The 19,437-nt window shown below is 37.0% G+C and overlaps 1 protein-coding gene across 1 annotated transcript; it reads right to left on the bottom strand.

Moving 5' to 3' along the window:
• Positions 1-782: 782 nt before the first annotated feature.
• LOC148874676 (oleoyl-acyl carrier protein thioesterase 1, chloroplastic-like) lies at positions 783-18,927 on the bottom strand. Its single transcript, XM_088963548.1, has 7 exons — positions 18,445-18,927; positions 15,244-15,377; positions 15,034-15,147; positions 2,782-2,877; positions 1,958-2,045; positions 1,780-1,848; positions 783-1,344 (listed from the first exon to the last, which is right to left on the bottom strand). Exons 1-7 carry the CDS (start codon positions 18,808-18,810, stop codon positions 1,066-1,068), a joined length of 1,146 nt encoding a protein of 381 aa, XP_088819674.1. The 5' UTR covers positions 18,811-18,927; the 3' UTR covers positions 783-1,065.
• Between the last annotated feature and the right edge of the window lie 510 nt (positions 18,928-19,437).

Genomic DNA, 19,437 nt, shown 5'->3' with positions numbered 1-19,437 from the left:
ATCCCATTTCCAAGTAGGGTGTTGATGTACGCTTTTTTATCCTGTTTCAACTTTCTCCACCAAATGCAAATATTAGACTATAAATATTTAAAAAATGCCCTACCTGTGTTCTTTGCGACATCGAGGTTTAAGCATAATTGAGCCGTTAGATAACAGTATAACACCAATTTATCAACCAATACAGTTAGAGCATGCAGAGTCAAAACCCTAACCAATGGCTATTAATTTCGTTGGTGTTAGTAGCAGTTACATAGACAATTATGGCGATGTTTGGTTCTATTGCCACCATGTCAGAGCCACAACAGATTTTGAGTTGAAAAAAAAACCGCATCGCCTAGCTGACATGGCTTCTCAAAAATCTAAAAAAAAAATGAACCAAACACCTCTAATGATTTTAAGCTTAAATTCTTTTTAGGGCCATTTACTAAAACACCCCCTATAGTTTCATGGATCTACTTAAACCTATCCTATAACCTATAATTTGCAACCTATTTACTTAATCCGCCTTTCACTAAGAGATGTATGTTTTGCCATCTAAAAATAGTAACATTATCACCTAAAGTGATTGGAAAATGTTCATGGAGATGGGATTATTTATTCCAAAAGCACCCCTAACACTTCTTCATACAGAAGAAAGAGACCAAAGAGAGCCAAATAGAGTGATGTCTCATGTCTTATTAAGGACAAAAATTGTATTTTTTTAACTCTTTAAGCCATTTCAGGCTGGAATTGGAAAAACAGCACAAAATAAATAATAGTCCGACCATGAATCAAGCAGAATGTAAAGATAATAGGTGCTGAGACTGGATTTAGGGATTGTATTTAGTTTTACATGCTAGCCTCGGCTAAGCCAGACCTCTTACATCACAAAACACATGCCTGATAGTGGGATTGTGGGAAAGGAAGACAATAAATGTTGTAAAAACGAAACCTTGCTCCCAACAGAAGCATCACTAATAAGTATCAACCAGGAAAAAAGAAAAATTTTCAAAGATTTAAAAGAAAAAAGAATAAAACCTTCAAGACTTTGTGAAGGAGAAAGGGAGCTAGGATACACTTGATAACTTATCTGGCCGGTTTCCTCCTCCACTCAGTGCGGCCCCTGTTTATTTCAAGCCCGTTGCTAGACAATCTCAAGAAGTGCAAAAACTGGCAGCAGTCTTGTGTGCCTTGTGTCACAGTGGCAGAACCATTCGCTCCATGAAGCTCCGAAACTGCTTCAACAACCCCTCCAAATTCTATGCTAGCGAGGGAATCAACCACATCATCATGTTGACACTCCTGTCTGTAATCAAGTGTGATCTTTTGAAGCTCATGGGTGTCAATAATCTCTTGAGGAATGCTCTGTCACAAAGAATGTAACTCTTTGGCTGAGAATGTAACTCTTTGATTACCAACCTAAATGCAGAATGCAATAGATATGGCAAAACAGGATGCATGTAGCCAACCCCACAGAGTTGGTACAAGGCTTAGTTGAGTGGAAGAAATATGCAGTCTTGGTATAATAGATAGTATTTTGCCATCTGCAGACATCAGAAGAACACAATATGCACGTCATGCATGTGGTTGGAAGTTAAGACAATCCCTTAAGTGTGTCAGGGTCCAATCAGAAGATGGCAAGGATCAAATCTATGCTTTGGAAGTTAAGACAATCCTTTGCATTGGGTTTATTAATAGCAACTGCCAACCGTCCCTCAGGTATAGTTTGAAATTTGAACAAAGCATAGCATAAAAGATTACAATAGGCCAAGAGAAAGGAAAGCAATATTTTGTACACACCTCAAGTACCCATCCAATGTAAGTGACATTATTCACATGCTGGTTCATGTCCAAATCAGCTCTCCTAGGCTGCAAATTCCCAATGCAGAATGAGAATTCAAAGAGAACCTACACAGAATAGAGAGCTAAGCAGGCTAATTAAACAATCAATACTTTTAGATTAACCCATTCATTTTACCACAAGCCCTTGTCTGCAATATTGTGGAGGGTCTTCAAGCTTTGGAATTTTCTTTAAGCTACTGTTATCCTCCTCTGGAAATGCTAATCTGGGTCACACAACCAAACCTTTTAAGACAAAACATTACATACAAAAACAGGTTGGGAAAGAAAAGGTGGGGAATTTACTGGGTTTAGCCTTTCCTATTGTATAACCACATCTAAGGTTGAAACAGGATTCTCTTACCAGTAATTGTTTTTTGGATAGGTAACTAGTGATTGTTAATAATCAGTTGTCAGAGCTTTTCAAAATAGACAGACGCCTATATCAAAACATCAGAGCTAACATAGAGCAAGTAGATGTCAGATGAAACCCTACGTTCTGGTCAATTTTTAATATTTTGAATTCAAAGAAAGCACCAAGTTCTCAATTTCAAGTTCAGCCAGCCAACTTGAAATTGAGAACTTGATGCTTTCTTTGAATTCATGGAGATAATCATCTGAAACACCATCAACAATAATAGAACCTCAATTAAGCCAATAAAAAAAAAATCAAAGTTGAACCAAATTAATTTGGTATCTGAAACTCCAAGTCTATCAATGGGCACCTAAATATCAGTTTCCATCTAAGAACAAGGACTATCAAAGACAAAAATCCCAAGTACAACTGTTCATCAATCAAACAATTGAAAGGGCAATTCATTTTCCCAAGTAAGCTTTCTGTCATAAATAACACCTCTAAGGCTAATTGGATTTGTACCTCATTAAGTATATAATTTCGTTCATTGACAGTTACCAACAGTAGCAGCAGCAAGTAAAAAAGAAATAAGAAAAAGAACTACCTACCGAGGAGTTCGTGGACAATAAATTAAATATTCCTCTCGGACATCATCACTGACTTTCTGAAGTCGTCTTGTATCTTGGTTCATCATCACCCACTTGCTGCATCCAAAATGCACAAGTCAAATTTTTTGGAGACTGGACAACATGGAAGAGATGTTATAACTAATTATTTGCAGGCACAAAATATAGCCTATCTCAGAAGAGTAACATCCAAGATGCATTCAAAACCCACAAAATGGCTCCTGCCTACTAGACCTTTAAAACCAAGAAATGATTTGATAATAATTTTAAGGCTGCTTTAGAAAATAAAGTGGAATCAGATAAAATCTGAATCTGATCCATCTAAGACCCTTAGATCTAATAGGATTTGAGTTTAAGTTTTCAATAATCGGATTGGATTCAAAGAAGGCTGGACCTGATCCAAATCTGACCCAAATAAAGCTCTAGCTCCGAAGGCCCTTTTGTAACAGCTGTCATCCATTTCATCACCATTTCACATTCTCCTTCAAATTCCAAGTCCATCTAGCCAGTCATTTTTAGGCTTTGTAGCAGCACCACAAGTTCTTTCCTTAGAGAGATACTCTCACTTATGGGCCCCAAAAATCTTCAAAAGAATGGTTCCAGTATGATCCTGAAAGATGCCCCCAACTACTGAAGGTCCTTGGTTGCACTCTTAAACCTCTTTCAAGATTAAATCACTCCTTCCTCCCATTGATGAAACACATTATTTATTGTCTGCACAATACCAGCAATCACATGGCATCCCCTTAGAATGGAGTCCATGCTTACTCATTTAATATACTCCCTTGTAGAAATCCAATGTGAAATATCATTTCAATTACCTCTTTAGCTATGTTGACCTTTTGTGTCGTATTGTTAAAATTCCAGTATTTCTTTCATTCTAGACACTCCATAACACCACCTACCTAAGACTGTCAACACTCACCAGTTGCCAACAATGCAGTTCTTTTTCAAATAACTGGGGATGTCAGAGCCATCTGTCTTGCAAAGGCAAGGGCCAGGTGTCCTAGGCAGTTTTTACATTCCCATCTCTCATGTCCTTGTAGTCCAGCAAAGATAAAAAGAATAGAAGGAAGAGAGAAGAAGAAGAATTATATTCTGTAGTAGGCTGGCAGCACCTAAGTTTGTATTTATACTAAGGCGACAACTTATAACAAAATAAAAGAGGAAATGCCAGAAATACCCCTAGGCTAGAACATAACATGTTACAAGTCTCCCCCTCAAGTTGGAGCATATATGTCAGTCATGCCCAACTTGTCACACAATTCATTATGTCGCAAATAGTGAAGACCCTTTGTAAGGACATCAGCTAGTTGTTCCTTGGAACTAATGTAAGGAGTACAAACTTCCCCCTTTTCAAGTTTTTCCCTTATGAAATGCTTCAATATGCTTGGTCCTGTCATGAAGAACTGGGTTGGCTGCAATATTAATGGCTGCCTTGTTGTCACAGTAGAGAGACATTGGACCATCAACAAAGAAGCCCAACTCTCCTATCAAATTTTTTACCCATAGCACTTCAACAACTCCATACGTCATAGCTCTATACTCGGCCTAAGCACTAGATTTGGCCACTACACTTTGTTTTTTGCTCCAAGTGACCAAATCTCCACCAACAAAGGTATAATATCCACTAGTTGGTTTTCTATTATCAACTGCTCTGGCCCAATCTGCATCTGTGTAGACTTCCACTTTCATATGACCATGTTTCTTAAATAGTAATCCAATTCCTGGATATTTCTTTAGATATTTGAGTGCTCTCTTGGCTGCCTCTAAATGGGAGGATGTTGGTGCATGCATAAACTAAGGACACCAACAGCATAAGCCATATCTGGCCGAGTCATTGATAGGTAGAGAAGCCTTCCTACCAACCTCTGAAACTTCTTGACATCTATCACTAATTCTCCAGTACAATCACCAAGCCGATGGTTTTCATCAATAGGGGAACCTACAAGCTTTGTTCCTAACTTTCCTGTGTCTTGCAAGAGATCTAGGACATATTTCCTTTGAGAAATGAAGATGCCATTTTCAGAGCGAGCAACCTCAATAGCAAGGAAATAACATAGTTATCCCAAATCTTTCACCTCAAACCACACAGCAAGAGATTCTTTAACTTTCTAAATCTCAGAGTCCCAATTCCCCGTAATCACAATGTCATCAATGTAGACAATCAATACCACAACATTCTTCTGGTTTCTTTTGATAAACAGAGTATGGTCAGGTTGGCACTGCTTGAACCCAATTTGTTGAAGAGCCATGTGAAATCTGCTGAACCAGGCCCTTGGGAATTGTTTCAAACCATATAAAGATTTTTTTAGTTTGCAAACTTTCCCTTCACACCCTTGTGCTACAAATCCAGGAGGTTGAATCATGTATGCTTCTTCCAAATCCCCATTCAAGAATACATTTTTGATGTCTAGTTGGTGGAGTTCCCAATCAAAGTTAACAATATGAGAGACTGGTTTTCATTGGTGTCTTGCCAATTTGCAAAGTCAATATGGGAGTGGGCTTTTTCTCTCTTTGGCTGTAGGTGGAACCCTCCATCAAACTTGCAGAGCCTATTTTCCCCATCCTTTTTCAGGTGGCACATGAAAAGGGAAAGGACTATGTGGAGAGGTCTGAGGGTTGCGGTATGCTAGACATTATGGGAAGAAAGAAATACTAGGATCTTCTTAGAAAATGAGAGAGGGGCTGAAGAATTGAGGGTTGTGATCCACACATGGGCAATACAGTCGCTGAAATCACTAGAAATATTTACAGATTACACAGTGGAAGACATGTTGAGAAAATGGGGCGAGATTGCAAACTGCACTCAGGTCAAACCAATAATAAGGGTGTCCTGGACTCCCCCACCAGCTGGCTTCTTAAAGTTGAATTTTGATGGGAGTTGTAGGGGGAATCCGGGACAATCAGGGATTGGAGGTTTTTTAGGGATGAGAACGGGGTCATTTATGCCCTGTTCTCAGGCCCAATTGGTGTGGGGGATTCCCTTAGAGCTGAGATCTTGGCAGTTATGGAAGGAGTTCAGAAAGCCAAGGAGATGAATGTCAAGAAACTCATAATTGAAGGGGACTTGGAAGTGGTGATAGGGTGGCTGATTAAAGATGACTGCGGTTTATGGAACTACAGAAATGAGAAGAGGAAATTCAGGTGGCTGGTGCGGGAGATGGAAATCAGGATGAGTTGGGTTAAGAGATCAGCTAACTCTTTAGCTGATGGATTAGCTAAACAAGGGATAGAAAGGGAAGCAATGTTTTGGACTAAGTTGTAACTTAATTGTTTCTTTTTCTCTTTTTCTCTCTTTGGACGGTTTAAGTTGTATTCGGAAGATAAGAGTTCTTGTCTTCCTTGCTGTAAATATTTTGATATTTCAATGAATGAATGAATCTATTATTGATAAAAATATATATATATATATATATAGTTAACAACCAAGGATAGTATAATCTGAATAGTGTTCATTTTAATAATTGGGGCAAATGTTTCTGCATAACCAACCCCATACACTTGTGTATACCCTTTTGCAATTAACCTGGCCTTATACCTCTCACCAACCCATCTACTCTGTGCTTTACTGTGAATACCCACTTGCACCCCACTGGCTCCTTGCCTTCAGGAAGATTCACCAACTCCCAAGTGTTGTTTTTGTGTAGAGCACAAATTTCTTCCTTCATTGCATATGTCAATCCAGGTATAGATAAGGCTTCTGCAACACTTTTGGGAATGGAAACGCAATCGATGGCAATCAGAAAAGCACGAAATGAGGGTGCAATGTTTTCATTGGACAAGAATTGAACAATAGGATGCTTAGTAGTACATGATCTAACTCCTTTCCTATGAGCAATTGGGGCATCAAGATCATTGGTAAAATCAACAATAGCAATAGGCTCAATAATGTCAAGGGGAACACGAGTACCTGGATTTTCCTACAAGGAGTCAGTTGGTGTTGGATGTATAGTCTCTAGCTACTCCACAACCTTTGAATTCAACTGTCATTTACAATGTCTCAAGAAGACACTGAATGGAGAGGGGTCAGGAATAGAGGGGAGAGAAACTTGTGGAGTTTGCATCTCCACATCCACACTATTCTCCCCCTGAGGAGAGGCTTGGAAAAAGGGTTCAAATTCAAAAAAAGGACACATCCATCAATACAAAGTACTTAAACTATGACAAGATTAAAGCATTTGCATCCCTTCTAGGAAGATGGATAACTTAAAAAAAACACATGAAACCGACTTGGGGTCCAACTTACCCTGGTTTGGAGATAGGTCATGAACAAAATACCTACAACCAAACACACGTAAAGGAATAGAAAATAAGGAGGATTGAGGAAAAAGAAGTTGATGTGGGGCCTTGTATTGCAAGAGGTGTGATGGCATATGATTGATAACATAAGTTGTGGCCATCACAGCATCAACCCAAAATCGTTTTGGAACATTCATGTGAAGCATCATACTACAGGCAACTTCAAGTAGATGTTGGTTCTTCCTTTTGGAAACATCATTTTGTTGTGGTGTTCCAACACACGAACTTCTATGAAGAGATCCATGAGAAGAGAAAAACTTAGTTAAGTCATGATGAAAGTATTCCTTTGCATTATCCTATTAGAAAATTTGAACTTCTACATGAAATTGAGTAAAAACCATGCAGTGGAGGACATGGTGCTTTCGTGGAGGGAAGGCAAATAACAAATCAGATCCTAATAGCAAATTAGTGCATGGAGGACATGAGAAAGTTAGGAACCTGAGAAAGACAGGAACCCAAGGTTTCGTTTGTTAACTAGAGTTGGAGAAGGCTTATGATCTTGTGGATTAGAGTTTTTTACTCAAGGTCCTAAGGTGTTGTGAGTTTGGAGCTAGATGGTGCAATTGGGTAAAGGGATGTATTAGTTCCTGCCATTACTCCGTTTTGGTTAATGGGGTGGTGAAAGACTTTTTCCCAGCTTGTAGAGGCCTTAGACAAGGTGACCCTCTCTCCCCTTTTCTTTTTACCCTAGTTGCAGATGTCTTCAGTAGATTAATCTCTAAAGCAGATAGGGAAGAGGAAGTTAGAGGCTGAGGGATTGGAAGGAACAATGTCCGGGTAACCCACCTGCAGTTTGCCAATGATATCATAATTTTTTGTGAAGGGGGTGAAAAGTGGGAAGTGAGAAATCTCAAAGCATTGTTACAACACTTTGAGAATGTCTCCAATTTGAAGATAAACTTGGATAAGAGTTGTGTGGTAGGGTTAATCTAAATGAGAGGACTTTGCAATCTGTGGCGAGTTAGGTTGTCCCATTTCTTCTTGGCCCTTGCAGTATCTAGGTCTCCCTCCAGGGGCTAACCCAAAGGAGAGTAGATTTTGGACCCCAATTCTGGAAAAGTTTGAGAGAAGATTAGCTTATTGGAAAAAGAACTACATTTCCATAGGGGGTTGAGTGACTTTATAAAGAGCTACCCTAGCAAATTTTCCGGTTTATTTTCTCTCTATCTTTAGGATTCCTATTAGTGAAGTTAAGAAGTTGGAGAGGATAATGAGATCTTTTCTGTGGGAGCCTGGGGAGGAAAAGAAAGATCATCTAATCAATTGGAAAATAGTTTGTAGGAGTAAAGAGGAGGGTGGACTGAGAGTAGGAAGGTTAGCTCAAAGGAATAAAGCTCTCTTAGGGAAGTGGTTGAGGAGGTGGCCTAGAGAAAGGGAGAGATTGTGGCATGAAGTGATATCTAGTATACATGGCAGACGAGAAAATGGTTGGGATGGGTGTATCACGTCAAGCTACGTTGGCATCTCCTTGGAAAGCAATTCAGAGTGTCCTCCCTCAGTTTCTCAACTTGGTCAGATATGATGTCAACTCCGGTGATCTGTTTTATTTTGGGAAGATACTTGGGTGGGTACCGTTGCCCTTAAGGACAAATTCCCGGCTCTCTATTCTCTTTCCCTTTAAAAGGAAAAAATTGTTTCTCATTTTCTTCCTTCTATTACTTCACCCTCTTCCTTAAGCTGGGACTTTGGTTTTAGGAGAGGTTTGAGGGATGTTGAACTTAGTAGTGCTTCAAAATTGTTGTCTCTTCTTGGCAGTGTCTTTCTGGACCCTCTTCGCTCGGATGTGAGACTTTGGTCCCCTCATCCAAAAGGTTTTTTCACTTGTGCTTCCTTTTTTAAGTCCATTTGCCCCTTCCATGGGACAGTTGGGTTTCCCTGCTAAGGAGATTTGGTTCAGACCTGTTCCTCCTAAAATTATAATATTCTGTTGGGAAGTGTTTTATAGAAAGATCAATACTCTGGATTGCTTGCAGAAGAAAAGGCCTTTCATGTGTTGTCCCCTAACTGGTGTGTACTTTACAGGGCTAGTGGTGAGGATTGCTCCCACTTATTTGTATCATATTCCTTTTCTAGTGCTATTTGGAGTTGGATCTTTTCTTTGTTTGGATGCAGGTGGAATCTGTCCTCATAATTAAGTCAACTGTTCGATCCTTCCTGTTTTGTGTGGCCTACAAAAAAAGGAAAAATGATGTGGAGATGTATTAGAGGAGCAACCTTGTGGACAATTTGGGAAGAAATGAATGCTAGGGTGTTCAAAGAAAAGGAAAGAAGCTTACAAACTGTTGAGGATTGTATATTGACTAGAGCCATTCATTGGCTAAGAACTTTGGACTTCTTTCATACGTTCTCCTTTGATGACATTTGGAGTAATTGGAAGGCGGTAGCCACTAGTCATACGAGGGGCAAGGCAGCTGCAGTGTGGAAGCCTCTGCCTGAAGGTTGGGCAAAGCTGAATTTTGATGGTAGTAGCCAAGGAAACCCAGGCCTTTCAAGGATAGGAGGGGTGCTGAGAGATAGAGAGAGCAACATCCTAGCTTTATTTTCAGGCCCTGTAGGAATAGGAGACTCAAATAGAGCAGAGATCTTAGCGGTTGTACAAGGCATCCAGATTGCTGAACAGTTAGGAGTTCAACACTAGATAGTTGAAGGAGACTCTAAAATTGTTGCGGGATGGCTGACAAAGCCATCTTTAGCAGCTTGTGCCTCTTCATGGGTTTCCTATATTGCCTTATATTCTGATTTAATAAATTATTTTCATTCATCAAAAAAACATCTTTCACAATTTTGGGCACTTCTCTGGAGTGCATAGGATATATCCAAGTATATCTCGAGTAATCATCAATAAAGCTGATAAAATATTTGTACCCACCCTCAGTAGGTATGTTCACAGTAAGGTTCAAAGTATCGGATATGCTATGCGTACCGGGATACGCCCTGGATACGCATGGAAATGCTATCAATATTCCAATAAATCATAAATAAACATCAATATCACTAAATATAAGACATAAATGGGCTATTTATGCATAAAAATAGCATGTTTTAGTGGCTTTTAGGAAAAAAACATATCATAATCAATATACGGGAACAAAAACATACTATCTAATAAAGTAATTAATTCAGTTCCAATGTGCTTGCCTGTTTTATTCTAAAAATTAAATTAAAATTAAGATAAGTAAATATGTAAAAGCAAAATTAAATGGATTTATGGACATAATAGATCAAGTAATTATTTTGCATGTTTCATTCTAACTTTCTAAAAACTAAATAATTATTTATTTTTATTCAAATAATTATTTTGGATGTTTTATTCTAAAAATTAAATTAAAAATAAGAAAAGTAAATATGTAATAGAAAAATTGAATGAATTTAAGGACATAATAGATCAAGTAATTATTTTGCATGTTTCATTCTAATTTTCTAAAAATTGAATAATTATTTATTTTTATTCAAATAATTATTTTGGATGTTTTATTCTAAATATTAAGTTAAAATTAAGAAAAGTAAATAATTAATTTGGATGATTTATTCTAAATAATAGACAAATTAATTATTTTGCATGTTTCATTCTAATTTTCTAAAAACTGAAATATTATTTATTTTTATTCAAATAATTATTTTGGATGTTTTATTCTAAATATTAAATTAAAATTAAGAAAAGTAAATATGTAATAGAAAATTGAATGGATTTATGGACATAATAGATCAAGTAATTATTTTGCATGTTTCATTCTAACTTTCTAGAAATTGAATAATTATTTATTTTTATTCAAATAATTATTTATTTGTATTCAAATAATTATTTTGGATGTTTTATTCTAAATATTAAATTAAAATTAAGAAAAGTAAATATGTAATAGAAAATTGAATGGATTTATGGACATAATAGATCAAGTAATTATTTTGCATGTTTCATTCTAATTTTCTAGAAACTGAATAATTATTTATTTTTATTCAAATAATTAGTTTGCTTGTTTTATTCTAAAAATTAAATTAAAATTAGGAAAAGTAAATATGTAACAGAAAAATTGAATGGATTTATGGACATAATAGACCAAGTAATTATTTTGCATGTTTCATTCTAATTTTCTAAAAACTAAATTATTATTTTTCATGTTTTATTCTAAAATTTAAATTAAAATTAAGAAAAGTAAATATGTAACAGAAAAATTGAATTGATTTGATCTATGGACATGGTAGATCATCTATAGATCTACAACATACTCAGCCTATAGGGTTAAATTACATAAAATTAAAGAAATTATAAATATTTTTTTATTCCGAAAATTAATATACAAAAAAAATCAATTATTTATAAAAAAATCAATTGATCTATGGACATGGTAGATTATCCACAAATCTACACCATACTCAGCCTATAGGGTTAGATCACATAAAATTAAGGAAATATATATATATATATATATATATATATATATATATATATATATATATATATATATAGATAGATAGATACATATATTATTTCAAAATTTAAAAAGAGTAAAAAAAATCAATTATTTAGAAAAAATTCAATTAATCTATGGACATGGTAGACCATCCAAAGATCTACAACATACTCAGCCTATAGGGTTAGATCACATAAAAAAGAAATTATATATTTTTTATTCCGAAATTTAAAAAAAATTAAAAAAAATCAATTATTTAGAAAAAAAAAATCAATTGATCTATGGACATGGTAGATCATCCATAGATCTACAACATAATCAATTTCTAGAGGTAGATCACAAGAAAAACCTAAAAATTTCTTTTTTTTTCATATTTTTTATTATTCTGGAATTTCTTCAAATATTTACATATAGCAGCAAAATAAATGGGTTTAGAAGCCCTCTTTCGAAGGCTATTTTATTCGTATTTCCGGAACAGTGAATTTGTCGCGTATCGGCCGATACTCGGCTGAAACATAACGAAACGGGCCGATACCAGCCTGACAAGCGTGCTATCCTCCCTCCCTTTGTATTTGCTCTCTTTGTACCCAATTCCTAATGGGATGGCTAAGTCTTCAGAGAGGAAGATGCAAGATTTTCTGTGGAGAGGCTGGAGGGAAGAGAAGAAAAAATTCATGTTCGTTAGCTCATCTAAGATATGTAAATCCAAATCTCAAGGGGGCTTGGGTGTGAGAAGATTAAAGAACCTCAATTTTGTTTTACTGGGAAAGTGGTTTTGGAGATTTGGTGAGAATCAATCAAGGTGTTTGGAAAGGGATTGGGAAAATTCATGGTCTTTTTTCAAATGGAATTCTCCTTAGGGTCGGGAATAGGAGGTGAGTTCTTTTCTGGAAAGACATATGGTGTGATAATAGACCCTTGATGGTTACTTATCCTCTTTGAAGTAGCACTGGATAAAGATGCCCTTGTTTTAGACTTTTGCAGGTGCAGAATGGAAGCATTGTTCGGGCACCTATCTTCAGGTGAAATTTGAATGATTGGGAAGTGGAGTCTCTAGTGGTAATTATCAAAAAAAGTGGAGTCTCTAGTGGAACTGCTGCACCTGCTGTATAACACTCCAGTGGATACAGGGAAAGAGGATAGAAGAGTTTGGAAGTGGGAGAAGTCAGGGGTCTTCTCTGTTAGATCCTCTTACAACTATTTTTCCAGATCAGAGAATGAGCCAATCCCAGTTAATGTTGTGTGGTGTAAAGGTGTGCCCACAAAGGTGGCTTTTATTGTTTGGACAGCCTTCTTGAACAAGATTTTAACTAGGGATAATCAAGGTTCTAAATATCAATATAGGCAGGGCGTATCGGCCTGTACCGGTGCTTTTTTTTGTTCTATTTTTTTTTCAAAACCGGTTCAGAGGGGTCAGTTTAAGTTCCAGGTACCCTCTGATCCTTGGCCTGACCCAATACACTCCCTGTAGGGGGGCGTATCAGGCAGGCCCCGATCCAGACCAATATGTAATAATATTTTGAACCTTGGGGATAATCTGTAAAAAAAGGATATGCTGCTGGACACAACTGTTTGTGTGCTTTGCCAGAATCATACCGAGTCAGTCAACCATTTGCTACTGCACTGTAGTTTCTCCTGTGAGGTTTGGAATAAGGTCAGGAACTTGTATAAGGTGAACAGTTGTCACCCTGAATCAGTAGCAGATTTTGTGAAGAGTTAGAAAGTCAAAGGCCTCACTAAAGAGGGAAAGTTGGCTTGGAACCTGACTCCTGCTGCAGTTTTTTGGTCCATCTGGCAGGAGAAGAATGAAAGGATCTTCAAGAACCAACACAGCTCTTCAGACACGGTGTTTCAGAAAGTTATGGAAAAATGTTTTCTTGGTTAAGGACAGAAATTTTAGTTCCTTTTTTGCTGTTGGGAATCTTTTTGTAAATCAGGGTTTGGGGAGTTTTTTTGTAAATCCCTGTGTACAGCTCCTTGTTGTACATGTTTTTGTCTCTAATGAATATTTCACGTTACCTGTTTCAAAAAGAATTTAAAAATGGGTTTGTTTTATCTTTGTACATAGGGCCATTCTTTTGAAATTAAGAAGTTGTACTTTATCTCCTCTTTCTCTCCAAAAAAAAAAAACAAAAAGAGTAAACATAAGGAAAAAAATGAAACAAAGATTTTATTCCAATGACAATCCCCCCAAAATTTTACTTTATGACTAGAAACAGGATCATACCTAATGTGCTTAAGGAAGAGATGAAATATAACCTCAATAGCTTTTTAGGGGATTTTCATAGTTACATTTGAACTAGAGCCCTTTGCCTTTTGTTGTAATACTTAGCATTCATGCTGCAGGGGCATTATAGTCTTTTTCAGTATGCAACCTCTGCAGGAAGCACTTTTGATGATGGAACAGCAGAGACTGAGAAGAAATCTCCAATGCCAAAGAAATTGTAAAACTTAATTTTTATAACCATCAAAAGTGGAATTTGATGTTCAACCACAACCAAAAAATATATATGGTCAGTGTCATTTTATTGAGATGGGAGATTCCAATATCATCTGCCACATTGGCATATTTTCCATATGTGCAGCAATGGGGACAAGAATTCATGCTTGATTTTGATTTCTGATTTAATTTCAGCTATATTGCCTTTACTTAAATTTTGTTTTGATGTTTTTTTATAAAAACGAGCTTTCTCATTATATTCAGCCTTAGATTAAGAACAAATACATATTAGTGATCAATGCAAAGAACTTAAATAGAGTTCAAAGGGTTATTTCAATGGCTACTATACAAAAGGTCCTGAAATTTAGAGAATTCCAAACTAGTTTTCCAATTAACATTTAGAAATGATAGGAAGGAAATACAGAATAACAGAAGATGTTTTACTTAATAACACTTAAAATCATAATTACCTCTAAGTAGATCATCCACTCAAATTCCTTTTTAAAGTTTTGTAATCATTAGTTTGTCAAAGAACAAAGTTTGATAGTGGTAGGCTTTTATATAACCATTTATGCTGTTCTTTTCCAATTCTGTTTGATTTACAGTGATGCATTTAATCTGACAACTAGAATAAAAGAAGAGTTCTTTAGTTTTATTTGTTTCAATATGACATCCAGTCTTTCAGATGAGTTAACAAATCACATTAACACCAAATCTTCCTAGAATGCATACCAAAATGGTTTTGTTTGAGTCAAGATTCTTATTAAATAGGAAGCTTGTATATAACTGGCAAGTAACCCAACCATAATGAAAATGCTAACTATTCTTATTGCATAATACAAGAAAATCCCTCAGTATTTGCTTAATTTATAAGGAAAGTTGGTAGGCAGAACCATAGAAAACTGATTTATAAATTGGTACAAAATTGCAATTTGCCAATTCTGCAGCAATATAGGTGTAAACTACACTTAAACACAACTCAAATCAACTTAGCCTTAATGGCAAACATCCCACGTTTTTTTTTCTTTTTTGAGGAAAACATCACAACACCATACTTGAAACAATCTGCAACTAAGAAATTACCTGGTAGCTCTTCCAATAACTGCACCAGTTGCAAAATCTCTGAGAATCCAGTCACGTCTGGTCCCAATTCTTCCTTCACCTTGGCACCAAGTCTCAATCTCAACCACATCACCCCTATCCAGTATCCACAATTTCCGAAAATGAGATTCAATTATCATCAGTGTCAAAGTCTAGATCAACATTGTGAAACAATGGATATAAAGAACAAACCATGCAGGGTATTTATACACTTCGATGTGCATGCGAGCAGTCACCCATATGAGATGCAACTTTCTCATGGTAAGAGTTGTCGCAAATCCATCTGTAGAAAACCCAACACTCTGAGCATGATTGCATCCAACTTCCTACATACATGAGATAAAAAAGAGTAAATGTATAAAGGATAAAGAAAAAGTAACCAAGGCATTGAAAGAGAAACCAGAACAAATAGATGGTTCTTTTCTATCCCTTTGTCATAGACAAGAAGAAGATACTGGATCGAATTAGTTAGGACCATATGTCCACGTGTAACAAATTACATCTGTTCTTGTTAAGTTAATTTTGATGCTCTGTTTTTGTATCTAAATATCTGAGAAAATACAGAATCAGTTACTTTTCCCTCATTTCTGGTGTGAATTTATATGTTATATGGTATTAGAGCTCAGGCGCTCCAACTCCTGTTTTCTTTGTTTTCCCCTTTCTTTCTTCGATTGGCAATGGCTGTGGGAGGAAACAGCAATGCCTCTGTCGCTTATTATCTTCATCCGTCGGACTACCCTGGTGCGTTACTAGTCTCTTCTTTGCTCAACAGAGAAAACTATCCTACATGGAATTGAAGAGGGCAATGACGACGGCTCTCTGTGCCAAGAATAAGATCAGTTTCATGGATGGATCAATTCCAAAGTCAGATCGATCAAAATTAACAAAGATGCATGCTTGAATGAAATGTAATTCAACGTTGTCTCCTGAATCATTAATGCCATCAAAGATCAGCATGACAGTGTCGCTTATGTTGAAAATGCTCAATAGACATGTGTCACGGGTGCTTCACCTCAAACAAGATCTCCCTTTGCTTCAACAAGAAAATCTCCCAGTCTCGATCTATTTCTCAAAGCAATCTGGGACGACTTTCAGTTTACATGATAGGACCTCTTTGCACTTGTGGAGCCATGAAGGACTTTCTAACTGATAAAGAAAAAGAAAAAGTTTACTAGTTTCTATTGGGATTCAATGACAATTACAACAACATACAATCAAACATCCTAAGCATGACCCATTACCAAATGTTAGCTAAGCCTATGCTCTCATCGCTCAAAGCGGCACCAAGCTCTCATCAGTCATCAGAATTCAACAGTAGAAGCGGCAGCATTTTATGCAACTGGCGGTTCAAAGGGATCTTCAAAGAATACTAAAGATCAGTCTAAACTTCGTTGCGATCACTGCAAGAAACAAAGTCACACCAAGGACCGTTGTTACAAACTAGTCAGTTACCCACCGAATTGGGAAGAAAGGGGGATATCTAGGCGAACTTCTGGCAACCAAGACAAATCTGCTGCTACTACTTCATCACAAGTTGTCTCTTCAATTTCACAACTCTTGACAACAGAGCAATATCAGTAGCTCTTGAATCTTCTCAACAATGAGAAATAATTCTCATCTGCCAATTAAGCAGGTACAGTTTCTTCCACCACTTGGTTATTAGATGAAGGGGCTTCAGATCACATGGTCCCTGTTGGATCCTTTCCCCCATTGGCTACAGACACCCGGTCACTAAAACTGGTACAATTGCCAAATGGTGCTTAGTACAACATGGAAACATTGCTCTCTCACAGGATCTGCTACTAAAGGATACACTCTTTATGTCTGATTTTCGTTGCAACCTTATTATTTCAATCAGCAAGTTAATAACAGATCTCAACTATGTTGCTTTATTTTTTTCAACCTTTTGTGTGCTTCAGGATCTGACCTCCAAAAAACTGATTGGGGTGGGCCTGGTGCATGATGGACTCTATCATTTTTCTACAGTATCATCACCCAGTTCAGCTACTTTACATTCTTCTAGATTGGATAACCCCTAGCTATGGGACACTCAGTTGGGGCATTTTGCTTATGATAAACTTTCCTTAATATCTAGTTTACGTATTTCTGTACCTGACGATGCTTGTTATGATGCCTTTCTAAAGGCAAAACAGACTAGGTTACCTTTTCCTTTACATGCAACTAGGTCAAATGCTATGTTTGCTATTGTTCATTGTGATCTTTTTCTGGGGGGGGGTGGGGGGTTACCACACCCCTTCTCACTCCGGTGCTTGATGTTTCTTGACTGCGGTTGATGATTACACAAGAACAACTTCGGTATACCATGAAATGTAAGTCTGAAGCTCATTCTTCTTTTGTGATGTTTTGTGCAATGGTGCAAACCAATTTAATACCTATATCAAATGTGTATGCTCAGACAATGGTTCTGAGTTTCTTTCCAGGCCCATGCAAGATTGTCTGACTGCTAATGGCATATCTCATCAGCGATCTTGCGTTGACATTCCTCAACAAAATGGAGTAGTCGAATGCAAGCATCACCACCTTCTCAAAGTTGCATGGGCATTACGTTTTCAGGCTCATCTGCCAATTTATTATGGGGGAGAGTGTATTTTAACAGCAACCTATCTTATAAACTACTTGCCGCCCCCAGTTTTTTTAGGGCAAAACAGCATTTGAACTCTTATTTCACAAACAATCCGATTACAATCACTTGAGGGTGTTTGACTGTCTCTGCTATGCAAGCACATTGAGAATCCACTAAAGGTCACCCACAAATTAAACCTAGTCTTCAACATGGTAAACTTTTGATTCTCCCAAACAAAAACTAAACAATAAGTCAATAATCCAAAGTTTGTTAAACAAATAAAAAATCAAGTTCCCCTTTTCTTGATAACTAACTAAAGCCGAACCCAATGGTTAAATTTCAAGTGAGTTTCAATTTGTCATATAAACATCAGGAAATTCCTCTCAGAGAACCCAAGTGAGCTTCAAGCAAAACCCATGATTTATAATTCCAAATGAATTAACATTTTGAAGGTTTAAAAACAGGCAACCTAAATGACCAACATAATTAAGAAAAAGTCTGCTAGATCCATCACCAAACAAAGATGAAGTTCCACATTTGAAATTTGCTGCAGGTATTCCATGCTAAATAATCCATCAGAGCAAAACAGAGCTACTCCAACCAACATGCTAACTAAAAAAGCAAACAGAACAAAACACAAATATGAAAAAGAACAGTAGTATAGCAGCCAGTCGAGACAGAAAACGATAAAACGGTTCTGAAAACCAGTCAGATTGACAGATAAACCCAAAAGAAAGTCTGAAGAGTTAAAATAGAGCTTAAATAAACCACAGAAGACTACAGAGAAGACAGATGGAATTCAAGATTACCTGCAACAGATTGGCAATTGTTTCAACTGTAGCAGTTTTATTAATGCCGACCTCATATGACCTCACTATGAACTTTTCCTTGTACGACAGCCCATCTTCAGTCAAGCTCCCAAGCCGAAGCCGGTCCGCGAAGCTGACCACGGCGGACCCGTTTACTGCTGCGCTCGTACCGGCTATAGACTCAGAAACAGAGAGATCAGGGGCTCGAGAGGAAGACAGCGGACGAGAAACCGAAGACGAGGAGGAGGAACAGCAGGAGACGGAAGCTAGTCCTCGACGCGTTGGATTAAAAGCTTTGGGAGGGGAGACAAATCGGCATTGAGATAGTATTTGGAGCTGATCCGCTGCAATGCATGCCTTCAACATTTTCTTCTTCCCCTTCTCTTCTCTCCTCTCCTCTCTCGATCTCGTTAGCCACGGAAGGAAATTTGAAGCCTCTCTCTCTCTCTCTCTCTCCCAATGACTGTGCTCAGCACTTTTAGCTCACGTGATCGATGGAACCGAGGCCTTGCAAAGAAAAGGGTCGTGATTTTGGACAGGTTTTCGAGATTGCCATCGATTGCTGCCAACAAGACACGTTGCAAGATTATGATTTGATACCGCAAATCTCACACATGAGACTGGGACTCGCCATGTATGAGATGTGCGGGAAGGGGTTGGAATTAATCTATTGTGTTGGGTTGGCAGGTAATTCCGGTGGGAGTAGGGTAGTTGGAATTAATAAAAATTATAAAAAATAAATAAACATTATATAATATATTCTAAAATTAAAAAAGAAATTTCGATTGTTTTATGAATATGATAGATTATTCATATAATTATAATATATTCAATTATTGTGATCAAATAATAAAATATAATTAATTGTTTTTTAATTCTAAAAATATAAAAAAAAATTATTAAAGAAAATTTTCAATTTGTCATGTAGCTCTCTAGTCTCCACATGACATGCCTACTCCGTATGGGTTAGGGAACTTAATCGCCAAGTGATGC

Source organism: Nelumbo lutea, chromosome 1, assembly GCF_056320005.1.
Source record: "Nelumbo lutea isolate HS-2025 chromosome 1, American lotus-T2T, whole genome shotgun sequence".
NCBI lineage: Eukaryota > Viridiplantae > Streptophyta > Magnoliopsida > Proteales > Nelumbonaceae > Nelumbo > Nelumbo lutea.
This window is presented reverse-complemented; position numbering and strand designations above follow the sequence as displayed.